This window comes from Ambystoma mexicanum, chromosome 1p (genome assembly GCF_040938575.1).
Source record: "Ambystoma mexicanum isolate Mex_15411 chromosome 1p, UKY_AmexF1_1, whole genome shotgun sequence".
Classification (NCBI taxonomy): Eukaryota; Metazoa; Chordata; class Amphibia; order Caudata; family Ambystomatidae; genus Ambystoma; species Ambystoma mexicanum.
Genome location: NC_090921.1, coordinates 173673875 through 173699491, shown reverse-complemented (window position 1 = coordinate 173699491; position 25617 = coordinate 173673875). Strand labels below are relative to the sequence as shown.

The 25617-nt window shown below is 46.9% G+C and overlaps 1 protein-coding gene across 2 annotated transcripts in view; it reads right to left on the bottom strand.

Moving 5' to 3' along the window:
* Positions 1-25617, bottom strand: part of PLOD3 (procollagen-lysine,2-oxoglutarate 5-dioxygenase 3) — a 796608-nt gene that overhangs the window by 335597 nt on the left and 435394 nt on the right. For both annotated transcript variants that reach the window (XM_069646170.1, XM_069646173.1), the window contains exon 7: positions 23466-23563. In XM_069646170.1, the coding sequence (XP_069502271.1) occupies positions 23466-23563 (98 nt within the window). The remainder of the gene's footprint in view (positions 1-23465; positions 23564-25617) is intronic.

Genomic DNA, 25617 nt, shown 5'->3' with positions numbered 1-25617 from the left:
CACTAGGGTCTGGTTCCTCAGACCTGGATCGGTAGGGGCCGCCTCTTCTCCAGCCCATCCTTAAAAACAGGGCGATAATACCAACACAATAATAAGAAACACAGATGTGTCGCAACAATCGTGCAACGATAGATTAATATTGGCCTTACAAGCCTTGTAAAGCGCATAGACATTCCGAAAAGGTACCTGGTGTTACAAAAAAAGTATTGGCAATGGTAACAGTTTGGGCTTTTGAGTAGGCATGGGAAGGGGTAATTTATAGGGAATGGGAATGTACAGCCACAACATGAGAAAGTGAAAGCCATCCTAGATACACCTACACCCAAAACTAAGATCTCAGAGCCTTCCTATGGTTAATAGGATATTACCGTAGGTTTATCCCAAAATTCTCAGTCAAAGCAGGTAGGCTGACCGATAAACTCAAGAATTCCGAGCTCCAGATACTCCATTGGACTGACGCAGATGATATATGTTATTAACACCTTAAAACAAACCCTGCCAAAACCCGATCCTAAAGGTAGTAGATTTCTCTAAAAATGTCATATTGCAAACGGACGCCTTCCCATTCAGGGTTAGGGGCAGTCCTATCACAAGTTTGCGATGGACTAGAACATCCCATCTCATTTACAAGTCGCAAACCTTTCCCATGAAGAACAAAAAAAAAATGACTCTGTGCTGGAAATGGAGTCCCTGGCCATCAAGTGGGCCATTATCCATCTTAGATACTACCTCCTAGGAAGAAAGTTTACACACTGACCATTCTCCACTAGTTTGGATTAGCCAGACGAAAGGAATCCAACCCTTGTGTCATGCGATGGTTCTTAGACCTGCAACCCGACTGTTTCACTGTGGAACAACGATGAGGTAAAAACCAGAGGAATGTAGATTTCCTTTCCCAGTTCCCCTGTGAAAGGGGTGCGGCTACATCGCATGGTTGGAGGGTATGTGAGAGACCTGACGGTGCCTCACTCGCTAGTCCCCAGGGATCTGTCATCCTAGAGGCCAGGACACAGCTATAATTATTGGATCTAGTTCCTGAGGGTGGACCAGTGCGGGTGGATCACTTGGATGAGGGGTCTTTGGGGAGTGGAAGTGGGACACCGAAGGGTGAGACGCGGTACCCCCGGCCTTATGACAGCTTTTTCCCATACTACCCCATAGGATATCTAGAAACCCATACACCCCTTTCTTGACACAAACACTTTCTCACAGACTGATTACCATGAAACACAACAGACTAACACCAGAGCCGTATACCTAACATGCCCCAACACAAGTGTCAGGCAGAGTCAGGCAATTGCAGATAATTACACACACCTGACTTCCCTTTCCCCATAGGGATAAAAGGTGGAGCACGAAAGCGCACTCTGAGCAGGGCCAAACGCATGAGGAAACTGCTATTCCAGGAAGGAGGTTCAAACGGAGGAGAAAGGCGGCAAGACCTGAAAGGACGAGGAGGGAATTGCCCTTGCGCTTGTCAACCCAGACCCACAGAGACTCTGAGAAGGGAAACCTAAGACCGGGAATTGCAGCTGGTGAATGGTGCAAAGGATATCAGCGGTGCACGGGTGCACGGGATACTCCCGCACTGATAACCAGGGTGGGGAGAAGCGGTTACCATTGTGGTACCGTCCTGGACTCCAGAAGCAAGAGACGCCAACAGAGTCTGAAAGAGCTGATAATAGACTGAACTGTAAGAAGTCTTTTAAGACTAAAATTGGCAGCAGTGTTAGAATGGTCCAGAGTCACGTGGGTACTCATTCGAAGGACTCAAACTGCTGCCACGCGGACTACGTGCTCCTCTACCTAGGTGAGCTGGAACATAACCTTCCATTTGGACCTTGAGGTCCTAGAGAACTTTGCAGGCATTTCTGGCATCAGGTTCGCTAGAGATAAATCCTGTATATTCCCTCTGGGCCACTTACAGAGGCTGGACTGCCGAGACCTAACAGACATGGTAATCCGATGGGAGACCCGGAAGTTTCGATACTTGGGAATACTTATTCGTCACTCGGCTGAAGAGATGCATGTCCGATATACTGTCAGGGCCTTTGATGGAGTGATGTGCTCTATGGGTTTTTGGTCCCGGTTGGCATTGTCTGTGATGGGGTGGTTTGCCATTGTCAAAATGATTGTGCTACCTCATCTGCTCTACCACTTTGGGAATGTGCACTTCTTTATACCTGCAAGTTTTCTTATCAAATGGCTGGAGCAACTATTAAGACATTTTCTCTGGGGGAAGGGCCGTCATCGGATAGCAATGTCCACGCTTTGCCGAGGCTAGGAAGATGGTGGCGTGCGGCTCCCTTGGTTAAAGCTATACTACTTGGCTACACAGTTCATATTTGTGGCAAGGCGGCTGGTGGATGATCCCCCCCCCATTCCCCCGTCCCCGAGTGATGCAGACTTATGGCGGAAGCCATTAAGCCTGCTAACCTGAAGGAAGCAGTGTGGATTAATTACAAGTGTGTTGGTAATATACCATATATGTTGCGGTCAGGTAGACAAATATGGCCCAGGACTGTTTGCTTGTTGAGACTAGGCAGAACATACTCACCCTGTATGCTGATATATGTCGAGATGAGAGAGACCTTTTAGCTGCTAGGAAGCGGGAGAAGGCAGTTGTGTGGGGAGACATGTTTGAGGGTGGGAATTTTAGAAGCATGGAAGGCCCGATAGCTGATACTGGGCTTCATAAGGGTCGATTCCTCCGATACTTGAGGGTAGAGACTATGGCTAAGAAGAAATGGGCGGGATGGGTAGCTGAACCAGAAGTTTGTAAAATATTGTTTCTTTTGTATGATGTTGAAGATGCCTGGAGACCGGTGTTGCATCTATGCAACAGACTTCTGTCCGTTGAAAGCATTGGCGAACTGAAGGTTAGAGCGGATTGGAGAATAGTTTTGGTGATAGAGCAGGGTCATTAGCAGTGGGTACGTGCACTGCTGTTCAACAAATGGGTATCTAGGAATATGCGCTTCCATCTGATACAACTTAATGTGCTACACCAGCGGACATATTGCATATGCTATGGAATTGTGTGAGAGCGTGGACCCTGTGGGGTTCGGTACAACAAATTCTTGAATGCGCTGTGGTGACTAGATTTGAGTGGTTACCGGCTGAATGTTTGCTGGGGATATGCAGTAGACCTCAGAATGAGGCATTTAACCAAACCTATGGATATGGCCTGTGTCCTTGAGAAAAGAATTGCGCTTTCATGGAAACTAGCAAGTGGCCCTAGTCGCGTGCTGTGGTTGAAAGACATGCAGCAGTGGTGTGGAATGAAGCCCTGCGCGTTGGTTTGATAGAGCACACCTCCAATATTGAAGCCTGGAGAGCACTCCTTATATCAATGGTCAGACCTTCTAATGATAAACCCCGTGAATGTGACGCCCCACCCCCTTCTTGGATGCTATATAATGGCTGGATATATTTGAATGCCTCTCTTGTGCCACAAAACCTCCTACCGAATGGAGTCGCCTCCCACTCAACCCTTAGGTCTAATCCACCCCTTGGACACACAATGGAAATGACTGACGTTTTGTCGATTAACTAGATGACCCCACCAGTCCCTCTTATACAGTAATGCGTTGATACTATCTTCTGAGGAGATGCCTGGTTTGTTTAGATTTTGTTGCGGTTTGTATCTGAATTTGGACAATATGCTAATTTGCTATTTTTCTGTATTATATCCTGCAGATATGCCAATAAACAGATTATGAAATAAAAAACAATTTATAACCTTGGAGGGAAGGTGGGGTAAGTCGTTACTATGACAGAGGGGATACCGTGCCTCGCCCAAGCGCCCCCAAACCCCAAGTACTCTCCACTCAGGTGATCCTCCCTCCCTTGTCCACCCCCCAGGGTTGGGATCCAAAAAGCGATGGCCCTTCCCTGGTCACCTGAGAAATGGATCCCCGGCCAGAGGCGAAAACACCCTTAGGTTTTTTCAGAAAAAAAAAATAATAAGTTTGGAGTTCTGTAAAATAGTCTTTCCTAGAAGGGAACATGTATTAGCAGGTAGACAAAATGCTTTTATTATTTAGGCCCGAAAGTTTCAAAGCAACTAAGGGAACCAGTTTTGTGTATTTGTAGCTTGGCGAGAAACTTTCCTACTGCAAAAGTGTCCAAAGTAGCAGTTTCCAGAGTTCTAGTGGACTGAATCCCAAGGAAAACCCTTGATAATGAAGCAGGATCAAGAAATAAATGAAGAGGCTGGCCAGCAACACCGGTGAGTCAAGTGAACAATACCATGGGACCGAAAACAAAGTAGCTTGAAGTAGCAATTTGGCTATTTCCAGATGCGATGTTGTGCATGTTTGGCAACCACCTTAATTTCCAGCAATGACAAACGGGGAAGTAGGACTCCCACTGTCCCCCCACGCCCGTGCGCTCACCCTGCTGCCTCTCTCACCCCCTCAAGACCGTTTGAGGAGGATTACTGAAGTTTCAGTGATTCCCAAGTCGAAAGTCTAAACCAGGGGAGATAAAAAGCAAAGATGATGCAGTAAGGCGGTAGTTGTCGACGTACGGTTCCAATGTTGTCCTCAGCTACAGTATTAAGCTTTTGAAGATGAGTTCAGCTTGAGAAGAGGCCAATGAAGAATGAATATTGAAGAAATGCTAGCAAAGTCACACCAGTGAGGAGCCAGCCATGGGAGAATGACTGGGAGGAGAGTTTGGTGGTGCAGTTGAAGAATCGAAGGCAGCACTGGCCCCTAGCGCTTCCCAGACAGGGAGATAGAATCAGAGGCACTTGCATGATATGATGGGATAGTGTCTCTGGTTGGTTTGTCAAGAAGATTCTCCAGAATCCTGACTACAATAGAGCACCTGCTTCTGGATTCGGAGAGGAGATTGAGAGAGACTAGGCCTTGGAGCAGAAGCTATGATCAAGTTGCTCCCACTGTTAGTAACTCAGCCCTCCAACCCCATTTTTCCCAACACAAACGCTTTCTCCTGGACAGCTCAATATGAGAGAAAACGGACTAATACCGAGCCGTATGCCTGACATGTCCCAATACAATGATCAGGCAGGGTCAGGCAATCCCTGATCATTACACACACCCGACTTCCATCACTCTTCACAACACAGATAAAAGGCAGAGCACAAAAGCAAACTCCGAGGAAGGCGAAGCACATGAGGAATCTGTATTTACAACAAAACAAGATCCTGGTGTATCAAAGGTTGGCCCTGGGGTATAAATGAATTAAAGTTATTCATCCGGTCCACAACCTTTATATCTAGTATAATTCATAGATATTGCATGCGGTCAGAAAGTAAAGTCATTCCTTCAAAATAAGACAAACATTATGGAAATTGCAAAGTAAAAGCTTTATAGCAAGGAAACACAAATTACATACATAAATGAGGTCTAGCATGTAAAATCATATAAAATCAGTGATTTAAATGCTACATACAATTATTAGGTGTAGAATCATTAAGGAAATGAGAACACTTAATGAAGAAAGTTGACATAAATTTGTTCTTAGTCACAGTTGGTTTACAAATGAACTCTTAACAAGTGAAAGTATGGAATTGAAGAAACAATTGTATTAATGCTAAACTGTGACCTTACTAGGAGATCATAAGGAAAACAAGTGCCCCTTGTTGTGGGACAATTGTAAAGAAACAAATAAATTAGTTATTTTTACATATTTTTACACATCCCAAAATCGAGAATTATTATATATTATTATATATTGGGATTATAAGCAGCAGTTCCAAGATGGTAGTTTAATACAAGGAGAAGGACTTGCTAGACCGAAGAGGTTTGCAAGGAAGGAAGTGCCAATGACCTTCTCAGAGGAAGAACATTACTTTCTGGAGCCTTCAAGAATAAGAAACGCAAGACACGGAATCATTGAAGAAACATGCATTGTGTGTCGAAGGTAACCAGGGTTTTCCAAAGTAGATAGCCAAGGCGGGAAGGATCGTTTGCCACCATAGTACTGTCCTTGGCTCCTATAAAAAGGCAGCGTTAGTAAAGTCAGCACAGCCACTCAGTTGGGGAGACTGATATCAGACCGGTCTGTGCTGAAGCCATGGTTGCATGGGGCAAAATTGTATAAAGAAATCTGAAGAGAACAGTGAAGTGAAGCGTATGTGACAAGCGATGCACATATAATTAAAAAAGCAGATGAGAGGGGGTGCTGTTGAACAGCCGAGTTTGAGGGCTGCCTGAATGTGTGGTTCCGACCCCATCAACAATCCTTAGGCAAATAAATCTGTGGCTGAGCATACATAGATGCTTAAAATATAGGCCTCTGAAGATATGTGAGGAACTGTTGCAACTGCAAGGCCACCAGCAGCCTGCGGAAGAGGTGGATCCGATTCCCGCTGAGACCAGCGAGTTAGTAACTGGGAAGCCGTACCTGAAACGACTTTGTACCCCCGTATGCTCAGAGGAATACTACACTGTTGGAGCAGCGTGAGTCCGAGGGGGCTGGTGTCCTGTGTGGACTCAGCGGTCCTGCTGCAGCGAGGTGATCCCTTGTGGAAGAGCCGACCTGCAGAGTGCCCGGAGTGTCCAGCATGGTGCATCACCACCACGAGGTGCATGAGACAAAGTGGTGAGGTGCCTGAAAGCCCACATGTGGAACCTTGAGCCGGTGAGTGGGCTGCTGCGACCCGATCCCCACCCGCTATAACGCAGAAGACCGGGCGAAAAAATGTCCCCCACCGGACGACGAATGCTGTGCATGCGGCAGAGACGTAAACATTATTGTGAGCCCTGCTTAGCTATAAACTGGAACATTGCTCCCGTGTGACACAAAATACCGAATATACACACAAGTCGGCCATAGCTCCTCCAAGCTGGGGAACCAGTACCCGTGAGAGGCCGCAAACTGTCCCCAGGTAGGAAACTGCCATATTGTGGCACAGCCCGGCTCCCCAGGGACACTGCTAATAACTGATCATTTTCTAGCCGCGTTTTATATCAGGAGATGAACAAGTTACTCTCTTACCTGGTAACGTTCTTTTGATGGGATGGTCCGTCGACGTATTCCATATCTATGACAGGTAATCACCACAGCTGTACTGCTTCAGAACATTTTCGGCATCTGCGTCCTGCGTCGATGACGTCGATATGCTGTCCTCGAAGGACTCCGTCGAGCCGACGTCACCGGATGTTATAAGTAGGGCGCACGACGCCCGTAACCTCAGTTGTAGTTTTTTCCCCCCAGAAGTGTCCAGCATGGTGCATCACCACCACGAGGTGCATGAGACAAAGTGGTGAGGTGCCTGAAAGCCCACATGTGGAACCTTGAGCCGGTGAGTGGGCTGCTGCGACCCGATCCCCACCCGCTATAACGCAGAAGACCGGGCGAAAAAATGTCCCCCACCGGACGACGAATGCTGTGCATGCGGCAGAGACGTAAACATTATTGTGAGCCCTGCTTAGCTATAAACTGGAACATTGCTCCCGTGTGACACAAAATACCGAATATACACACAAGTCGGCCATAGCTCCTCCAAGCTGGGGAAACAGTACCCGTGAGAGGCCGCAAACTGTCCCCAGGTAGGAAACTGCCATATTGTGGCACAGCCCGGCTCCCCAGGGACACTGCTAATAACTGATCATTTTCTAGCCGCGTTTTATATCAGGAGATGAACAAGTTACTCTCTTACCTGGTAACGTTCTTTTGATGGGATGGTCCGTCGACGTATTCCAAATCTATGACAGGTAATCACCACAGCTGTACTGCTTCAGAACATTTTCGGCATCTGCGTCCTGCGTCGATGACGTCGATATGCTGTCCTCGAAGGACTCCGTCGAGCCGACGTCACCGGATGTTATAAGTAGGGCGCACGACGCCCGTAACCCCAGTTGTAGTTTTTTCCCCCAGAACGTATGGCACCAATCTTCTGCCAGTATGACCACAGAAAGCCTTGCGGAAACGTAAGCTGCAATCGCATAAGAAATTCTGTAGCGGGGCAGGTAGGAAGGGAGCGATATGGAATAGATCGTCGGACCATCCCATCGAAAGAACGTTACCAGGTAAGAGTAACTTGTTCTTCAACGGGATTGGGTCCTCCGACCTATTCTATATCTATGACAGACTCCCAAAGCAGTACCAACGTATGGAGGAGGGAAAAGAATTTAGAATATAGGCATTTAGAATGCCCAATTAAATTGCAGAGTAAAGGACCACCTTGCCAAAAGCCAGATCCTGCCCATGGATAGAATCTAGGGAGTAGTGTCGTACAAAAGTATGGACCGAATCCCAAGTGGCTGCTTCACAGTTGTTACAAATAGGAACACCCCTCTACAGGGCACTAGAGGCAGCCATAACCCTAGTAGAATGGGCCCGTAAACCTACCGAAGGGTCCTTACCCGCCAAGCGGTAACATTCAGAAATTGTCAAGATAATCCATCTAGACAAAGTCTGCTTAGTAACAGCTTGTCCCTAACACCTTCCAGCTTAACCTATAAAGAGCTGATCGTCCACTCTGACTCGGGACATGCGTGAAATGTAGAAACTTAAAGCTCTCCTAGGATCTAACCTACAGAGCCTCTCCTCTTCCTTACCAGGATGCAGAGGAGGATAAAATGCCGGAAGAATGATCTTATGGCTTAAATGAAATTCCGACACCACTTTCGGAAGAAAGGAAGGATGAACCCCAAGGACAACCCTGTCCTTATGAAACACTGTGAAGGGTGGTTTAACAGAAAGTGCCTGCAACTCACTCTGCGAGCTGAAGTAACCGCAAATAAAAATACAGTTTTAAGGGTTAACAGTCTCAAAGGACAAGAATGTAAAGGCTTAAATGGAGCACCCATTAGGAATTTTAGAGCAAGGTTCAAATCCCAACCGGGTACCTGGAAAGGTGACGGTGAAAACACATTAGTGACCCCTTAAGAAATTGAGAAATTAAAGGAATTTTGAAATAAGAACACTCCTCAGACGAGCGCTTAAATATGGACAGCGCCGCCAGGTATCCTTTAACAGTACCCACTTGCAGGCCCTTGTGGGCTAACGAAAGCAAAAAAGACAGAACCGCAGGAATGTTATATGAAAAAGGATCCACATTCTTAACCCTGCACCAGTCGCAGAACTTTCTCCAACGGCAACGGTACAGGGACTTTGTTGCCGGCCATCTGGCCGAAAGAACACCTCCATCACGTCTTCAGGGAGGTCCCAATCCTTACACCTCAACCTTTCAGAAGCCAAGAGTGAAGGTTGAGGGATCTGACCTCTGGATGGAGAACCTGACCCCCCTCCCGTGAGAGCAGTTCGTGTCGGTAGGGGAAACGGCATGGAGGGCAGATGGTAAAGTCGAGAAGGTCTGGGTACCACGTTCTCCGGGCCCATGCCGGAGCAATGAGGATTATCCGGGAACCGAACCTCCGTAACCTCTGCAGCACTTGCGGGATGACGGGGCCTGGAGGAAACACGTACAGCAGTGGGAAGGACCACTCCACCACGAACGCTTCCCCCAAGGCTCCTCTTGGAGAAAATTCCCGCGAGCAGAACCTTTCGCACTTCCGGTTGACACTGGAGGCAAAGAGATCCACTTGTGGGGTCCCCCAAAGGGCGAAGATCTCCAGGAAAATCTCCTGAGCCAGCTCCCACTCGTGAGAGATCGAGTTCTGCCTGCTCAGAGCGTCCACCGTCTCATTTTCGTCTCCGGCCAGATGAACTGCCGAGAACGAAATTTCCTGCTGGATGGCCCAGAACCAGAGCTACATCGCCTCCCTGCACAGAGGAAGTGACCCTGCCCCCCCCCTTTTTGTTGAGGTAGTGCATGGCCACTGTGTTGTCCGTCAGAATCAGGACATTCTTCCCTCGCACAGTTGGCAGAAAAGCCTTCAGGGCAAGCCTGATGGCCCTCAGCTCCAACAGATTGATATGGAGTCTGGACTCCGACGGAGGCCAACGATCCCTGACTGTCAACTCGTTGGCATGAGCTCCCCATCCCGTGAGGGATGCGTCCGTCACGATCGTCACCTTCGGCCAGGGCAGCCAAAATGGAGCCCCCCCTCATCAGATTGCCTTCAACGGCCCACCACAGAAGGTCCTGGGCGACCGAGGGCGGCACCTGAACGGGGTCCGACATCCTGCCGGAGGACTGTGACCACTGCATCTTGAAAGCTCATTGCAGAGATCTGATCCGAAACCTGGCCTCTGGCACCAGAAGAATGCAGGATGCCATGAGGCCGAGCAACCTCAAGAACTCGAACGCCAGGAGGCTCTGGGCATGTCGAAACTTGTGCACCATCTGCTGAATGTGATGAGCCCTCACCTGGGGTGGGAAACACTGCCCCAGGGACGTGTCGAGCACTGCTCCGATGAACTGGAGCCGCTGAGTTGGCATCAAGTGGGACTTCTTTAAGTTGAGGGAGAAGCCCAGCTTGTGAAGGGAGTGGCAGGTGACTGACAGATGATCCAGGACTTGCTCAGGAGAGCGTGCCCTGATCAACCAATCGTCCAGGTAGGGGTAGGTGTGAATCCCAACTTTCCTGAGATACGCTGCCACCACCACCATGAGCTTGGTGAAAACCCTTGGGGCGGAGTTCAATCCGAATGGCAGGACCCGAAACTGAAAGTGCGAGTCGCCAACCGCGAACCTCAGGTACTTCTTGTGCTTGGGATGGATCGGCACATGAAAGTAAGCGTCCTTGAGGTCAAGAGACACCAACCAGTCCTGAAGTTGAAGGGCCTGGAGGACTTGAGAGAGAGAGTAACCATCTTGAACTTGTCCTTCCCGAGGAGCTTATTCAAACCGCACGAGTCCATGATGGGCCTCAATCCTCCGTCTTTCTTCAAAATCAAAAAATAAGGGGAATACCATCCCTTGTTCCTCTCCACTACAGGCACCAGTTCTATGGCGCCTTTCTCCAGCAGGGATTGGATTTCCTGCGCAAGGAGCGGATCCGGACTCTTCAAAGAGAGATTCCCTGGTGGATTGTTGTGAGGCCTCTGCCAGAAAGGAAGACAGTAGCCGTGGGCTATGATCTCCAGAACCCACACATCTGAAGTAATGGCACACCATTCTAAAAGATGCTGCGCCAGCCTTCCCTCAATCGGCGAACCAAGGCACATGGCCTCATGACTGAGCTGAAGCGGCTGCGGCATTGCCTGAGGGTAAAAAGGCAACTGCCCGAGCATCCTTGGCACCTCGATTACCTTGTTTTCCACATCTGGTACTCCTACGGTGGCCCCTTTGATTTGCAGCTCCTCTCGATCTACCAAAGGATGAGTAATATCAAAAGGAACCTCCCCTCCATTGCTGTCCCCTAGGACGAAAAAGGCAGAGGTTGGCGAACTGCAACACTCAACGACTTCGCTGCAGCTTTGGAGGTCTGCAACCTCTCAAGGCTCTCGTCAGCCTTGTTGCCAAAAAAGATGTTCACCATCAAAGGACATGTTGAGAAGCCAGGCTTGTACATCAGGAGCAAACCCTGACATCCGCAACCACGCAAACCTGCACATTACGGTGCTCGCCGTCATGGACCGGCTGGCGCAATCTGCCATGTCCAGACCCGACTGAACGGATTCCCACATGGCATCCTTGCCATCCTGAACAAGAGCAAGAAAGCCATCCTGTTCCTCCCCTTCGGGAATATGTTCAGCCGCCAAAGAAACACAATTCCACAGAGTGTGAGTGAAACGTGCTAAGGCACACACAGAGTTGGCTGCCTGTAAAGCCATACCCCCTGAAGAAACCACTTTCTTCGCCCAGCCATCAAAACGTTTGTCGTCCCTATCAGGAGGGATGGTAGGGTGTGATACCTGTTTTGCCGGGGCCGTAGCCACCTGCACCACCAAACTCTCCGGAGTGGGGTGCGTAGTCAAGTAGCTGGGGTCGCTACTGGCTGGACGGTATTTTTCTTCCGGCAAAGACTTGCTCACTGCCAGGAGACTCTCCGGAGCAGTCCAAGCCGCTGCCACCCTTCTTTGCAAGGCCATATGGAATGGCAGTACCGGGTCAGTTGGAAGTCCTTGGTCAAGGATATCCGTCAGGTCGTCCTGCATAAAATCCACTGGTGTCGCAGACCACCCCAAGTATTCCGTCACCCTCGACATAAGGCGCCGGTACGAGGACTCGGCAAGCGTGCCAGGCTCAGGCCTACCGAACTCAACCTCCGGAGAGGTGTCCAGACCACTGGCGTCGTGCAAGGACTGACGCAGGTCTTCTAGCTGGCTATGACCAGACATGAGTTTGTCAGGAACCTCCTCAGGAACCATACCTTCATCAGACCCTTCATCCACCTCAGAGATGTAATCCAGAGGCTGGAATAAATCCCTGGATGAGGGCACAGAAAAAGGCTCGAATACCGGCCTTACTGACTTCTGCAGGGCCTTTCTCGGAGTTTCCACCGGTCAACAGGGCACCTCCGATAAAGCCTTCTCAAAGGGCGTCGAGGGCATCGACAGAATCGACATCGAGCGTGGTGCTGATGGCTTCGACACAGGCCTCGAGGGCGGAGCCCCGAGCGTGTCCTTCGACAGCCTCGGTGCTGATGGCTTCCTCGGAGGCAGAGCCTCGAGAGAGTCCTTCAACGGTCTCGGCACCAAAGGCGGCGACGTCTTCTTTGAAGACCTCACAGGCTCTGACGGTCTCGAGGACCGGGACCTCGAGCGGGCATGGCTATAGCGATCCACCTTGTCCGACCGGGACCTCGAAGGTTCCCGGTGATCGCGACGACCGCTCGAGCCTGAAGGCGTGCAAACAGTGTCTCTAGCATGTTCCCTGCCGGCGTCTTTCGACGGCGCGGACGGAACGGAGCCCTGTGACTGAAAAAAATCTCCATCATCAACTTACGAAATGAATCCCATTCCGCAGGAGTGGAATACTTGTTGGGTCAAGCAACCCGACGACGGGCAGAGCCCTCGGACGAGGACGGGGAAGGCGACTGGTGACGGTGCTTCTGGGAGTGCCTCGAAGAGGCAGAGGAATGGCGGAACCCACTCCGGGACCGAGACCCCCTGGACTTACGCCAATGATGTAGAGAGTCACCCCTCGAATCGTCAGTCGAAAGCCCAGTGGATTTCGACTTCCGGGGCTTGGCCACCTTACCGACAGAAAGCTTCTTCTTACGCTCCCGCAAGGCCTTCGATGTTAACGACTGGCACTCGTCACAATCGTCCGTGACATGGTCCTCACCGAGGCACCAGAGGCAGGCGTTGTGCGGGTCCGTCAGCGACATCTTGGAACCGCAGTCCCGACACTTCTTGAAACCCGGTCGCAGTCGCAGGGTAGAAGAAGACGAAGACATCATGGAAATCGTCACAAACGAACAGGTTCGAAGAACCGAAAGAATAGAACTCTGAAGAGATCTCCGAAGCGAACACGTTTGCGGAAAAAACGGAACTGAGGCTACGGGCGTCGTGCGTCCTACTTATAACATCCGGTGACGTTCGACGGAGGCCCTCGAGGACAGCGTATCGACACAGAAAATGTTCCGAAGCAGAAGAGCTATGGTACCTGTCATAGATATGGAATACGTCAGGGACCCAATCCCCTCGAAATTGTATTAGCGGACGGAACACACATGGGATGAATATAACCAAACAGGCTGAAACAAATATACAGCGTGGTCGGGTGAGCCCGTGTGGAAGAGATAAAACTTGTCACCCGACAACACGTTTCTTTGGAGGCTCGCACAGCTACCAGGCACAGAGTGGCACTTCCCAAGCATTAACCCTAAAGCTCTGGGAAAGTGGGAGGCAAGTCCAACCCAACAGAGTGCAAAGCTCACTCAGAATACGCACACCACCCGATTACAGACCTAGAACTAGGCAAAGATAACCTGGGAAGATCTCCAACACATGCAAAGTGCAGATAACTGAACCATATCACCAGTGACGGTGCAACAGTAAAAGGGACAGTAACAACCCTATGCTGGAGATATCCTGTGACTAAGGTGAAAACTAAGCAGTCAGCATTGCAGTTCCACTGGAGCAATAGTGAAACATCTACAAGTAACGGATGAGAGTTAATGATAGCCCATAGCGAAGAAGGAGGCCAGGACATAACCTCAAATTGAAAGTAACCCAGAAAGGATTCCAGTCCATTTAGCCAACACTTGCTCTTTGTGAAAAGCTGCAATAATACAGCTGGGACACCTGCAATATCCACCATGGACACTGCAATAACATATACTGCAAAAGATCCACGACTGTACAGTATAGGGTTCACTTTGCGCACTCCACTTACTCACAAATTATTGCGACTGAAAAGGGAGCTGAAAGAGTGGATTGACATAAAACACCGCCCCAGCTATATCACCGAAGGACAAATCCTGTAAGTGCGGCCCATTGTGACCTCGGAACAGACGTCGGATACTAGCAGCGGCCCTGCACAGCTGACCTAGGTCATAGCTCACTCTGAACCATGATGAAAGGAGCTTATAAGAAAAAGTGCCCCCATGGACTCGTTCACCAGTCCTCGTCCCTCAACCCCAGAAACAACCAGCCTTCCCAATACAAATCCGGTGGAAGTCAGAAGGTAGCTTTCGTGACGATCATCTACTGCAAACAATGCAAAGAGAGTTTATATCAATTAATGTTAAATTAGAGGACATTGTCACCGCCATAGGATCTCTGAAAGCGAAAATTGAGAGAGAGAGCAGTCGCATCAACGAGATGCGAACAAGGGTCAGTACGGCGGAATATACTCTGGACCTTCACGACTGAGATTTAACATCCATCAAACAGAACTCAGTAAGATGAAGTGTAAGTGTGATGACCTAGAATCAAGGTCCAGACCTAACATCTGAGTGATGGGAGTACCCGAAGCGGTGTGTAAGGGCCCAATGGAGCCTTTTGTAGAGAACCTCCTTAAAACACTGTTTGATCCTGCAAAGCTTTCCTCTCGTTTACTGGTGGAAAGAGCTCACTGTACGCTTTACCCCCCCCCCGCGGCGCCCGGGTGCAACTCCACGCACAATAATTGCAAGGTTATTGAACTACAGAGACAGAGATGCAATGCTTCGACTTTCGGGAGAATTAGGGACACTGCGCTTTGAATCAAGCAACATCCACATTTACCCAGACTTCGCTGCCGGGGTGCAAGCACAAAGGAAGACATACTACTCAGTGAAGCACCTCCTTAGAGCATGTAGAGTACCATACTCTCTGACCTTTCCTGCTAAGATGAGGATTCAATATGGAGATAGGGCTCATTTTTTTTTAAAGCCCAGCTGAGGCGCTAACCACCGTAGAGGCCTCTATACCTGCTCCCCCACCTCATCAGAATAGAGAACCGGATGGACCACCGAGAGACAAGGTGGACCACGGCGATGAGAATGACTGAACTGACCAATAAATCAGATGTATATCCAGTGGAACAGCATAGAAACCAGGTATACAGGCAAGGAATAATAGAACTTGATGAGGCATGTTTGGGCCGAGCCAGGAGGCCATGATGATCAATGTAGCGCCACAGGGTATTTCCAAAGTTTCCCAGGACAATGCATCCGCCACCCTCACCATCTCCAGTTGGGGGAGATGGTGAGGGTGGCGGATGGACGGGGGGGGGTACAACTAGACACAATGTTATTGGGTAATGGAGCAAGGGGAGCCCTAGAGGCTCAACAGTTGTGGGTAAAAAGTTGTAATGAAAAGTTGCATGTGGGTAATGGGACTGATCAGACAAATTATGAAATATAGGATGTACAGTCATTATTGAAGGAATGAAATTCACAACAGACAGGCATGGCTGTCTGCTTGAAACTGATCTCATGGAACGTACGCAGTCTAAATAACCCGATAAAAGTCAGAAAGATTTGGGCATATCTGGAACGACATTCGCCCAACATAGTTATGCTGCAAGAGACACATGCACTAGATGCAAGGCACAGACAAATAGCACCAAGATGGGGGGAAAAACAGATTCTATACTGGTTACTCATCATGGGCAAGAGGAGTAATCACATTAATACATAAGTACGTTAACTTCAAAGCTGGGTCCACTCACATAGACCCAGGCGGCAGATATGTCATAGTGACAGGGGACATAAGTAATGAAGCAATAATATTAGTAAACACATACGGCCTGAATATTGTTGACCCCACATTCTATATTAAAGTGGCCACGTTGATTGGGCAAGCCCTCGATGTCCCAGTACTATGGGGAGGTGATTGCAACACAATTCTTGACCACACCAACGATAGATCTAGCACCAGAAACCGCAGCATCACGAAAGCAGCCCAGATGATACGTCAGATTATGGCTCAGTACACCCAGACAATGGAGAATTTACATACTATTCCACCCTGCATGATGCACTATCTAGAATTGACTTCTGGTTGATTACCGACACATAGCTAGATAAAATCTGCAATTCCACCATACTACTGCAAACCTAGTCGGACCACTCGCCAGTGGTACTCCAGGTGAAGCTGGTACCAGAGACCAGGCCCTGAACCCTGTGGAGAATACCCCGTCTGCTCTGCGCTCACGGACACGTCGCTGGCGGAGACACAGAATAGATATTTAAACCTTCTTCGAAAATAACAAAGGATCAGTGGTGAGATACGCCGATGTATGCGAATCATTTAAAGTATTGTTCTGTGGTATGATGATAGCCTCAACGTCAGGCATACTAAAAACCATGCGTAAGGAGTTAGGGCGTAAGTAGTTGGGTAAGACAGAAGAAGTCTTGAAAGGATTAGAGAATGAATATGGTGAAACAGGAGATAGGGCACTCCTGGGAGTGATTAAGGGAATCCTACTCAAGTTTTGTGACATGGCTGAACGTTTTAACTAAAATTTACATGATGCAATTTCAGAGACGAGAATGGAAGTTAATTGTAAAAGGAAGGTTATACCTGTTGCACTAAGGTGTGTAACCAAATCTCTTCAAACTGTGAAAGTTACCCACAATAGTATTTAGTCCTCCCTGCCTCCAAGATCATGGAATGGCCATGCTGTAAAGCGCTTAAGAGCACAGAGGGCAAATCAGTACAGCAGGAGCCCTTCGGGGAGGAAACAGAAGACATGGGGAAAGGCAACAGGATACTGGTTGAGGGATTCAGAAAGGCAGTGGGGTTGCGGGGGAGGTAAGAACTATGGCGTTCTCCCCTGCAAAAATAAAATAAAAAAATAAATAAAAGAAACACTATCAAAACCAGCAGGTTGGCCAACTGGACACCTGTTGACATGGCAGCATGGGAATTTGAGACACAGTAAGCGCAGGGCTGCAAGAAAGGAATGAAGCAGTGCAGATTTGAAAATGAGTACAGAATAGTTACGCTGAGAGGGCAAATGGGGAGCCTGCTGGTTATGGCAGAATTACAAGAGATGCATATTGTGAAAGAGGAGGGGCATGAATCGACTTTATGGGCAGCAGAGTTACAAAAGGGGAGGAGGTGTTTGGATAAGAGCGGTACAGGGTCTCCCCGTAAAGAAACAATCATGAGCTGAGCACACTGGAAGGGATGAAGCAAAGAGGAAAAGTTCCCACAAAAAGGGAACTCCCGTCCCCTGCACACTGTCAACGGCTGAAGACAGACAAATATTCTAGGAACAAGTATGAAATAATTCAATAGTAGTACCAGAGAGTAGGGATAAGTATAAGAAGAGGTAATTTCATTACTTTACAACATAATAGAACATGGTAAATCATATCACAATGTATGTTTAAGAAAAGAGTGTATGTCCACGAGGTGCTGTGGTTTTCACAGTTCCTCTTTTAATCAGATGCCCAACGCGTTTCGAGCAAAAATACTCATCAGGGGTACATATTTATGATGTATAGCTCAAACACAGAAAGGAAACATAGTACAAGTCTCATGATTTGTCTAAAGTCTAAAAAATGTTATATGGTATTCTGAGCTTGATAAATCACATTGGGGCAACAGGGTTCCAGGTTTGTATAATATCAAAAGGTAAGTCTTGTAAAACTCCATGACGTGACTGCAAGAGAAAATGGAAAGGACTGAACACTGTAATGAAGATAAATGGGACTGGCTATGTGAAACTGCTGGTGTGTGAACAGCTGTATGTGCTATCTCACCTCGTAAGGGTTAACAAAGAGTCAACGTATACGGTCTCTGATTCCATGTGTGGAAAGGTGCCAGTGTGTCTCCTGGGATCATTCATCTGTGAAGTAGATGCAAAGATGGGTGTTCGAGTGCAAGGGCCACTCCCATGTGAAAGAGAAAATTCAGCAATGTTAAATTGAGTGAAGTAAAGCTAAAAGTACTTCCATAATGGATGATGTAAAGGATGCGCTGCAAGCCGCTCTGAAATGATCGCGCCGTGAGCGAAATCACTCGCGATCCATTTTCGAAAGTATCTGTCAAATCGAAAGTAGTGTAAGTGCTGCGCATAGCATTAGAGATGTAAGAGAATGCCCAACAGTTAGGACAATTCTAACTCACAAGAAAAAACAATATTGTGCAAGCTTAAAATGGTCTTGCACACTGCAAAGCCATGTGTAAGGGAACAAGACGCGTTGCTAGGGTAGGTAGTTGATAGCAACGGGTGGAGCGCTGGACATGATGATGTCGATGCGTGTTGCTCAAGCTCCCAAGCCTGATTGGCCAGTTATGTCTATGTGGCCGGGTTGTCATGGGGAGTAGTAGTTAGTTGAAGGAAAAGTACATCCAGCGTGGAATTAAATATGTCATGCACACAACTGTCTAGTAAAAAATAAAATGCATGAACTTGTGGCTCTATCAGGAAATGAGTGGCAACTGTTAAACATATGTTAAAAAAATAAAATAAGGGGGAGACAGGAGCAAGCAAACGTCAAAGCGGAAAATATTGACGTCATGATAGTGGTGAGTTAATGAGGAAGATGGATCAAGTTCGGAGTTATGTGCATGTAACATGTAGTCACGTCAGATCGGCCATGAAAACTCATAGGAGTCTATAATAGATAAATTACGAGAGGTGCAGAAATATCCGATGACCTCCGCTGATTAACTTATGGTTAAAGGGACAAAGAAAATAGTGCAAAAAAAGTTAAATGGATACTCTGGAGTCTATAATCAACACAGTTGAAGAAAGATGGTATCTGGTTATGAACCTGCAGGAATTTACACTGAATTTACACTGCCACATGAGAGCGGACCTTCCACTAAACGCCCATCTTTGCATCTACATCACAGATGAATGATCCCAGGAGACACCAGCACCTTGCCACACGTGGAATCAGATACCATTTACATTGACTCTTCGTCAACCCTTATGAGGTGAAATAGCACATACAGCTGTTCACACACCAGCAGTTTCACACAGCCAAGCCCATTCATCTTCATTACAGTGTTCCGCCTTTTCCATTTTCTCTTGCAATCACGTGATTGAGTTTTACGAGACTTACCTTTGATGTTATACAAACCTGGAACCCTGTTGCCCCAAGGTGATTTATCAAGCTCAGAGTACCATTATATACCATTACTTAAACTCTAGACAAACCATGAGACTTATACTATGTTTACTTTCTGTTGCGCTTCAGCTATACATCATAAATAGAGAATTTTTGCTCGCAATGTGTGGGGCATATGATTAAAAGAAGAACTTGTGAAAACCACAGCACCTCGTGGACATAGACTCTTTTCTTAAACATACATTGTGATATGATTTACCATGTTCTATTACGTTGTAGAGTAATGAAATTGCCTCTTATACTCGTCTTTACTCTCTTGTACTACTATTGAATAATTGCACACTTGTTCCTAGAATATTTGGATGTCTTCAACCGTTGACAGTGTGCAAGGGACAGGAGTTCCCCTATTGGGTAAACTTTTCCTCTTTGCACATTTTTGAGGATCTATGTGGCAGGATCTTTTTTTCTCCCCTGCACCTTTTTTTTAACCCTGTTCCTTTTTTTTTCATACCTTCCTCATCACTCTAGTTTACGCACCATTCACAAACGTGTGCGGTGTACGCTACCTATTTATTCACTTTGGAAGGCATGAAATAGCTGGCACTGATGGTTGTTGATTTACTTGATTATTGGAGCCGTTTAATTATACAATAAATGCTGCTGTGCTTTAGCATCTTGAAGCATTCGTTGTGCTAGATGGAATTACCAAGAAAATACTTCGGATTTAATAACCGGACAGACTCATAGGAGATGGTAAAATACTGCTTCAATCTCAAAATATAAAGCAGGGCGAATAAACACTCATCAATTTTACCCATGCAGATCACACTATCTTTTCATTTAGTTCTAGCTTTTATACAACTAGATGCGTCTTCTACAACATCATTCTACATGGCAAACTTCAAAAACCTAGTGAAGGGTGGGATTGGATAAGGGGATCATCGCTACATACAGAAAATGCGTGCGTTAGTCCCTCATTGGTGGGATCTTTTCTGTGAGACAAACCCTGAGCTACTTCTAATCACATGGTATAAGGTAATCGTCACAGCAAAAAATGTGGCAGCGGACTAATATTTTGCAACAGTGTATGAAAAAGTGCATAGCAGGCTATTCCAATTGGTTGTCAACTCAAATCCAAACCTGGACATTCGGCTTGTTAGCAGCACGTACATATAAATGACACCCAGGTGGTTGGTGATACGTCAGCTCTTCCTTTGTTTCGCAATTAGGCCACCCTCTCTCATCGGTAGGCCTCATGCCAGTGTCTTCTGTTTGAAGGTTGACCTTGCAAGTCTGCACAATCTCGGGACATCCGAGGGAGACTAGGTGCACCGCTATCTTAGCTCCAGGCCTAATGAATAGCCCTTGTTTACGCGCGCTTCATCACGTGTTGCAAGACCTTGAATTTATCCATATCGATGGTACTTTTAACCTTATTTAAAATCAGCTTTTGCTGAATGCAGTTCTCCGATTGATCTTTAGAGACTTGCTCACTCCATCACATATGGACTTTATGACTTTTAATCATCCAATATTTGGCATCAGTGAATGTTCGCGTTCCTCCTAATCTTTGGAAAATGTGTCCTTGCGCATGGTCTGCTCGTAGACTCCCATTGTGCTTTTTCTTCATCTCTCTAAAAGGCATCCTAGGTTCAAAGCCAATGTACTTCCCCTATTTCGCAAGGAAAACAGCTTCTTCATCGTCTTTCCATATTAAACTCTGGGATCGCGTTTTGAGGTAACCGGTTTGATTGACATGAGCCATCATCCATCTTGTTCTGATGGTAGTCCTAAACGTTGAATGTATTGCGCAGTGATACCTCCCGGTTCTGGGCGCTATCAACAAAATCGATTAATAAATAAACCTCTCATAAACAAGCTTCTATGTATTCTTTCTACCTTGCGTTTCAGCGTATTTACAGTTATTGACCAGGGGGTATCTTCATTCTTTGCATTCGTAAATACTGCTTCATGTAGTATATGTTTCTCTTACTGTTTTAGTTACATCGTCATTCTTAAGTATTTTCATATCATTTCAGAATAGGGTTATATATCTTCTTTACGAGATTCTTTTGTTGTTATATGACTTTGTTTAACGTACATTGATGTTGTGCACCATTTTATTCATTCCTGCTTTATGACAACTCGGCAAGGGACATCCTTCTTGGTAGGTTTCCTCCACTGTTTCAAAATGAGTATCTTCGGAATGGCTGTCTGAGTGCATATCGTTTTTCATACAATCGACATGGTATGGACATGTCTCATAAACTCGTACATGGGATCTCAATTGTAGCTCCTCGTCCGTTACTCCAATAGGGTGGGGTTTAAGGGGGCATTGACTAGGGAGAATGTGTCCACTTGCTCCTCTACACTGTCAAAGGAGAGTCAGTGTTTTAAGCATGGATGACAAAAAACAGTCCTTTTTCGGAAAGGAATATCTCAGCAAACGTTTTCACATACAAACATGTTGAGAGCGGAAATTACAATACTCAAAAACTTAGCACTGAGGCACTAAGTCAAGGAATAATCAGATGTCAGAAGTTAAGATGCATGTTTCCAGAGCCAGTCAAAAGTAATCTGAAAAAGAACTGTAGACTCACATCTGTGACCCAATCGTTATACAAACACAGAATGTTTATTCTGACAAGTGAAAAAACAACCAGAAACATTTTGTATGTTGAGAGTTGTGATTCACAAACACCTAGACTAAACAATACAGCCGCTGACAGGTAAGAGGAACCTCTTTCTTCAGCTCTCGCCTCAAAAGGAAGTGGCTCTAACGGTTATTTGAAAACGAAATACAAAGGCAATGGCATGGCATTACGGACATGTGAGAGCAAGGACTTAAGCGAATGACTGAAAAGACTATTACAAACCCATGAGAAAGGTTGAGCAAGGGGTCCGACTGATACAGAAACCATAGAGCATCGATACCATTTTAGCATTTTTCTAATTTTCGAAATCAAGTTAGAGGTTCTTATTGGTAAAACATCAAATGTATTATAATACCAGCTGTGCACCCATTTATCAGCCAACCGCACAACAGGACACAATGCAAATGGCCCTACTAATCCCTGCCCAGTAATTAGGAACACACTGGGTACAACCAATCCATGCCCTCAAATCCGTAGGGGAAGTCAGCCTCCATGCTTGGAGAGGAGGTGGGGCTGGTCAACGGACCACAATCAAGAACGTGGGAAGGTACCATGAAGCAGCAACCGCAGAGGCACTGCCAAACTAACCGATGTAATAACCAACTTCCTCCCTCCACCCCCTTCCTGCTCAACGCCACTATACACGACCAGGGGCTAGCGACACTACACATACACACTGTGAATTAAGCTAATACTCGCACTCAACCAACTTTCTGAGACTCAGGAAGTAACCTTAGAGGGAACATACCCTTGCACATAGTTCATAAATCCATCAACAATACACAAATGCACACCAATACAATACAATACAATAAAACACCTAACAGTCATCGGCTACTCTGGATCCCCTTATGGATACAACTAACCAGTGCGCATGACCCCAACCCCACTCTAACCTCATATGACCCACACACCCAACACAACCACTAGCACACATCCGAGGCACTGAGTCCTACCCACACAGTTACAACAAGCAGGGGACTCTCAAACCAACTTGTACATACAAGACAACGCACACAGGTGCCAGTTCCTCCTTGTTATGAACCTACCCTATCCCCACTAATACACCATTCATTCTTCTCTTGCAGAGCCACTTGAGCGCCTGGAGACTACCCTCGGGTGGTAGCGGTGCACAGTATAAATCAACATAACATACTGCTCATCTCCGACGAGTACAAGTCTATACAGGGTTGTAGCATTGTTTATCCCCACCACACATTTACTGAATGCTCTCCCGGTGCCCTTGCACTTTGCGGGCACTGCCAAACTATGCCACATTGGGGTAGAATTTTATCTTGCTTTGGTTCCTGCCATGATTAGTCCCTAAATCACTCATTCTGACAATATCCAATAGTCTTTTGATCTGGATAGCACTTGGTCACCAGTCATACGTCAACGCACAGTGAATCTTTAGATCCAATATCCTGAATCGTTTGTGCATCTTACAATGGATGCATGTTTCCAAATTACAAAATATTACATCCTCAGTATCTTGCTCTAAAAGTCTGTAATGTGACAAACTTACCTTTGTTGGCCCATTGCCGTGGATGATGACAGGGAGTGTGTCGTAGGCCACATTTTTCGCTCTGGCACGTGATTTTTCAAATTTCAAGACCACTTCATCTGAAAGAACGAGCAGGATTCACATGAAAAACAAAAATAATGCACGTACAGAGAACTAAAAGACATAAAACGCACCGTCTAAACAGGGCCTAAGGGATTTGAGAAGGTGAGTGTTGCAACAGCTTTTAGCTGTGGGTGATTGATTCAACTAGAACTCTGGTCACTGTAGGCAGGAACTCAAGGCAGCTGCTGTCCAACCCCAATTGACAACATTTGCAGTTACACACTACTTTTACAGAACAGTTGGCATATTAAGCAGTGGAAAAGGAACAAAGAGTATCAATGATGGGGCAAACATCAGACTTCAAAAATGTTGTCCCTGCACAGGAGGATTCTTCAGGACGACTGGGTATTATATGGAATCTCCGACCTCATCCTGTGCCCGTGAATTCATGAATTTGGGCATACTCTTGTGAACCAAAGCCACACAACAAAACAAGGTGCCACGTCTATGGCAACATATTCACATTCCATACCATCACAGAGTAAAGTGGTGCCCTTGAGTGTTAACAACCACTTGGCCTCTAGAGGTTATAGAATGGTTGTAATATATGCTGACTAACCCACCTTCACTCAATCACAATTGTGAGAAACCTGAAGGTGACTCCATGACTAGTCCCCGGGGATCTGTCATCCAGGTGGGCAGGACATGGCCATTGCTATTGGATCCAGTTCCTGGGGGTGGACCATTGCAGGAGGATCACCTGGATGGGGGTGGAGGGGTCCTCGGGGAGTGGCAGTGGGACACCGACGGGTGAGATGCGGTACCCCCCTTCCTTCTAACACCTTTTCCCCATCCTACCTACCCGCTAGGATATTTGGAAGTTCCCCATTTTCCAACAAGAACACTTTCTTACACTGTAACAGTCAGCGGACTAACACCAGAGCTGTTTACCTGTAATGTTCCAACACAAGGGTCACGCAGAGTCAGGCAATTGACAATCCCACACACCCGACAGCCCTTTACCTTCCCCACAGGGATAAAAGGCGTGACACACGAGAAACAGCTACACCAAACCGGCAGTTCAAACGGAGGAGAGAGGCGATGAGACCTGGAAGGACGGCGACGAGACCTGGAAGGACGACGAAGGGGGATCTGCCCTTGCCGTTTTCAACTCCAACACACGAAGCCTCCAAAAATGGAATTACAAGACCAGGAAGTACAGCTGACGTGTGGAGTGACCGATGTCAACAGTGCACAGGGGCCTCACGCATTGATAACACAGGCAGGGAGGCACACTGACTACCGTGGTACCGTCCTTGACTCCAGAGGCAAGCCAAGCCGGTTGTATACGAATTTACCTTTTTACAATTGACCTTTTCACAATTGACTGAACTGACAATTGACCTAATTTAAAAAGGTCAATTTGGACATCTACGCGGAGGGAAACCCCACCCCGCAACTCCCTACCCAATCCAAACCCCCCGCAATCCCCCACCCAATCCCCTTATATGATTATAAACCAAAACCAACCCTATATATATATATATATATAACTAAACGATCAATTGTACAGAAGATCAATTAGGACCACTGTAATTCAGGTCAAAAGGTCAATTGTGATCGGTGAATTCGGGTAATACCAGCCAAGCCAGGGGCCCCAACACAATTGGTGAGTCAGAGAAAGCTGATAGAGAACCGAATAGTATTGAGCCCAAGGTTGCAAGCGGCAACATTAGATGAACTCTAGAACTTGAGAAAAAAGAACTTGTGTGTGTTTAAAATTTTGGGAGAAGCCCAGAGAAGGGCTAGCTTCAGAGTGGTCAGGCGCCATAGGGGTGCTCATTCGAAGGACTCGCACTGGCTCCTTTTATGTTGAAACTACAAGTACCAGAAGCCCCTAGGAAAGGCAGAGTGGTCCTACAATGGTCACGTCAAATCCCTTATACACTCGAAAGTCTCGGACCCATTGCCAAGAGAAAGCTAAGGGTAGTGAATCCCACATCGTGAAAAAACTAAGTGAACTCTGAAATTGGCAAATGTGAACCCAGTCGAAGGATGCCTGCTATTTGGGCAGAAGAGTAATATACCTGCGAATGTTGTGTAGATACGA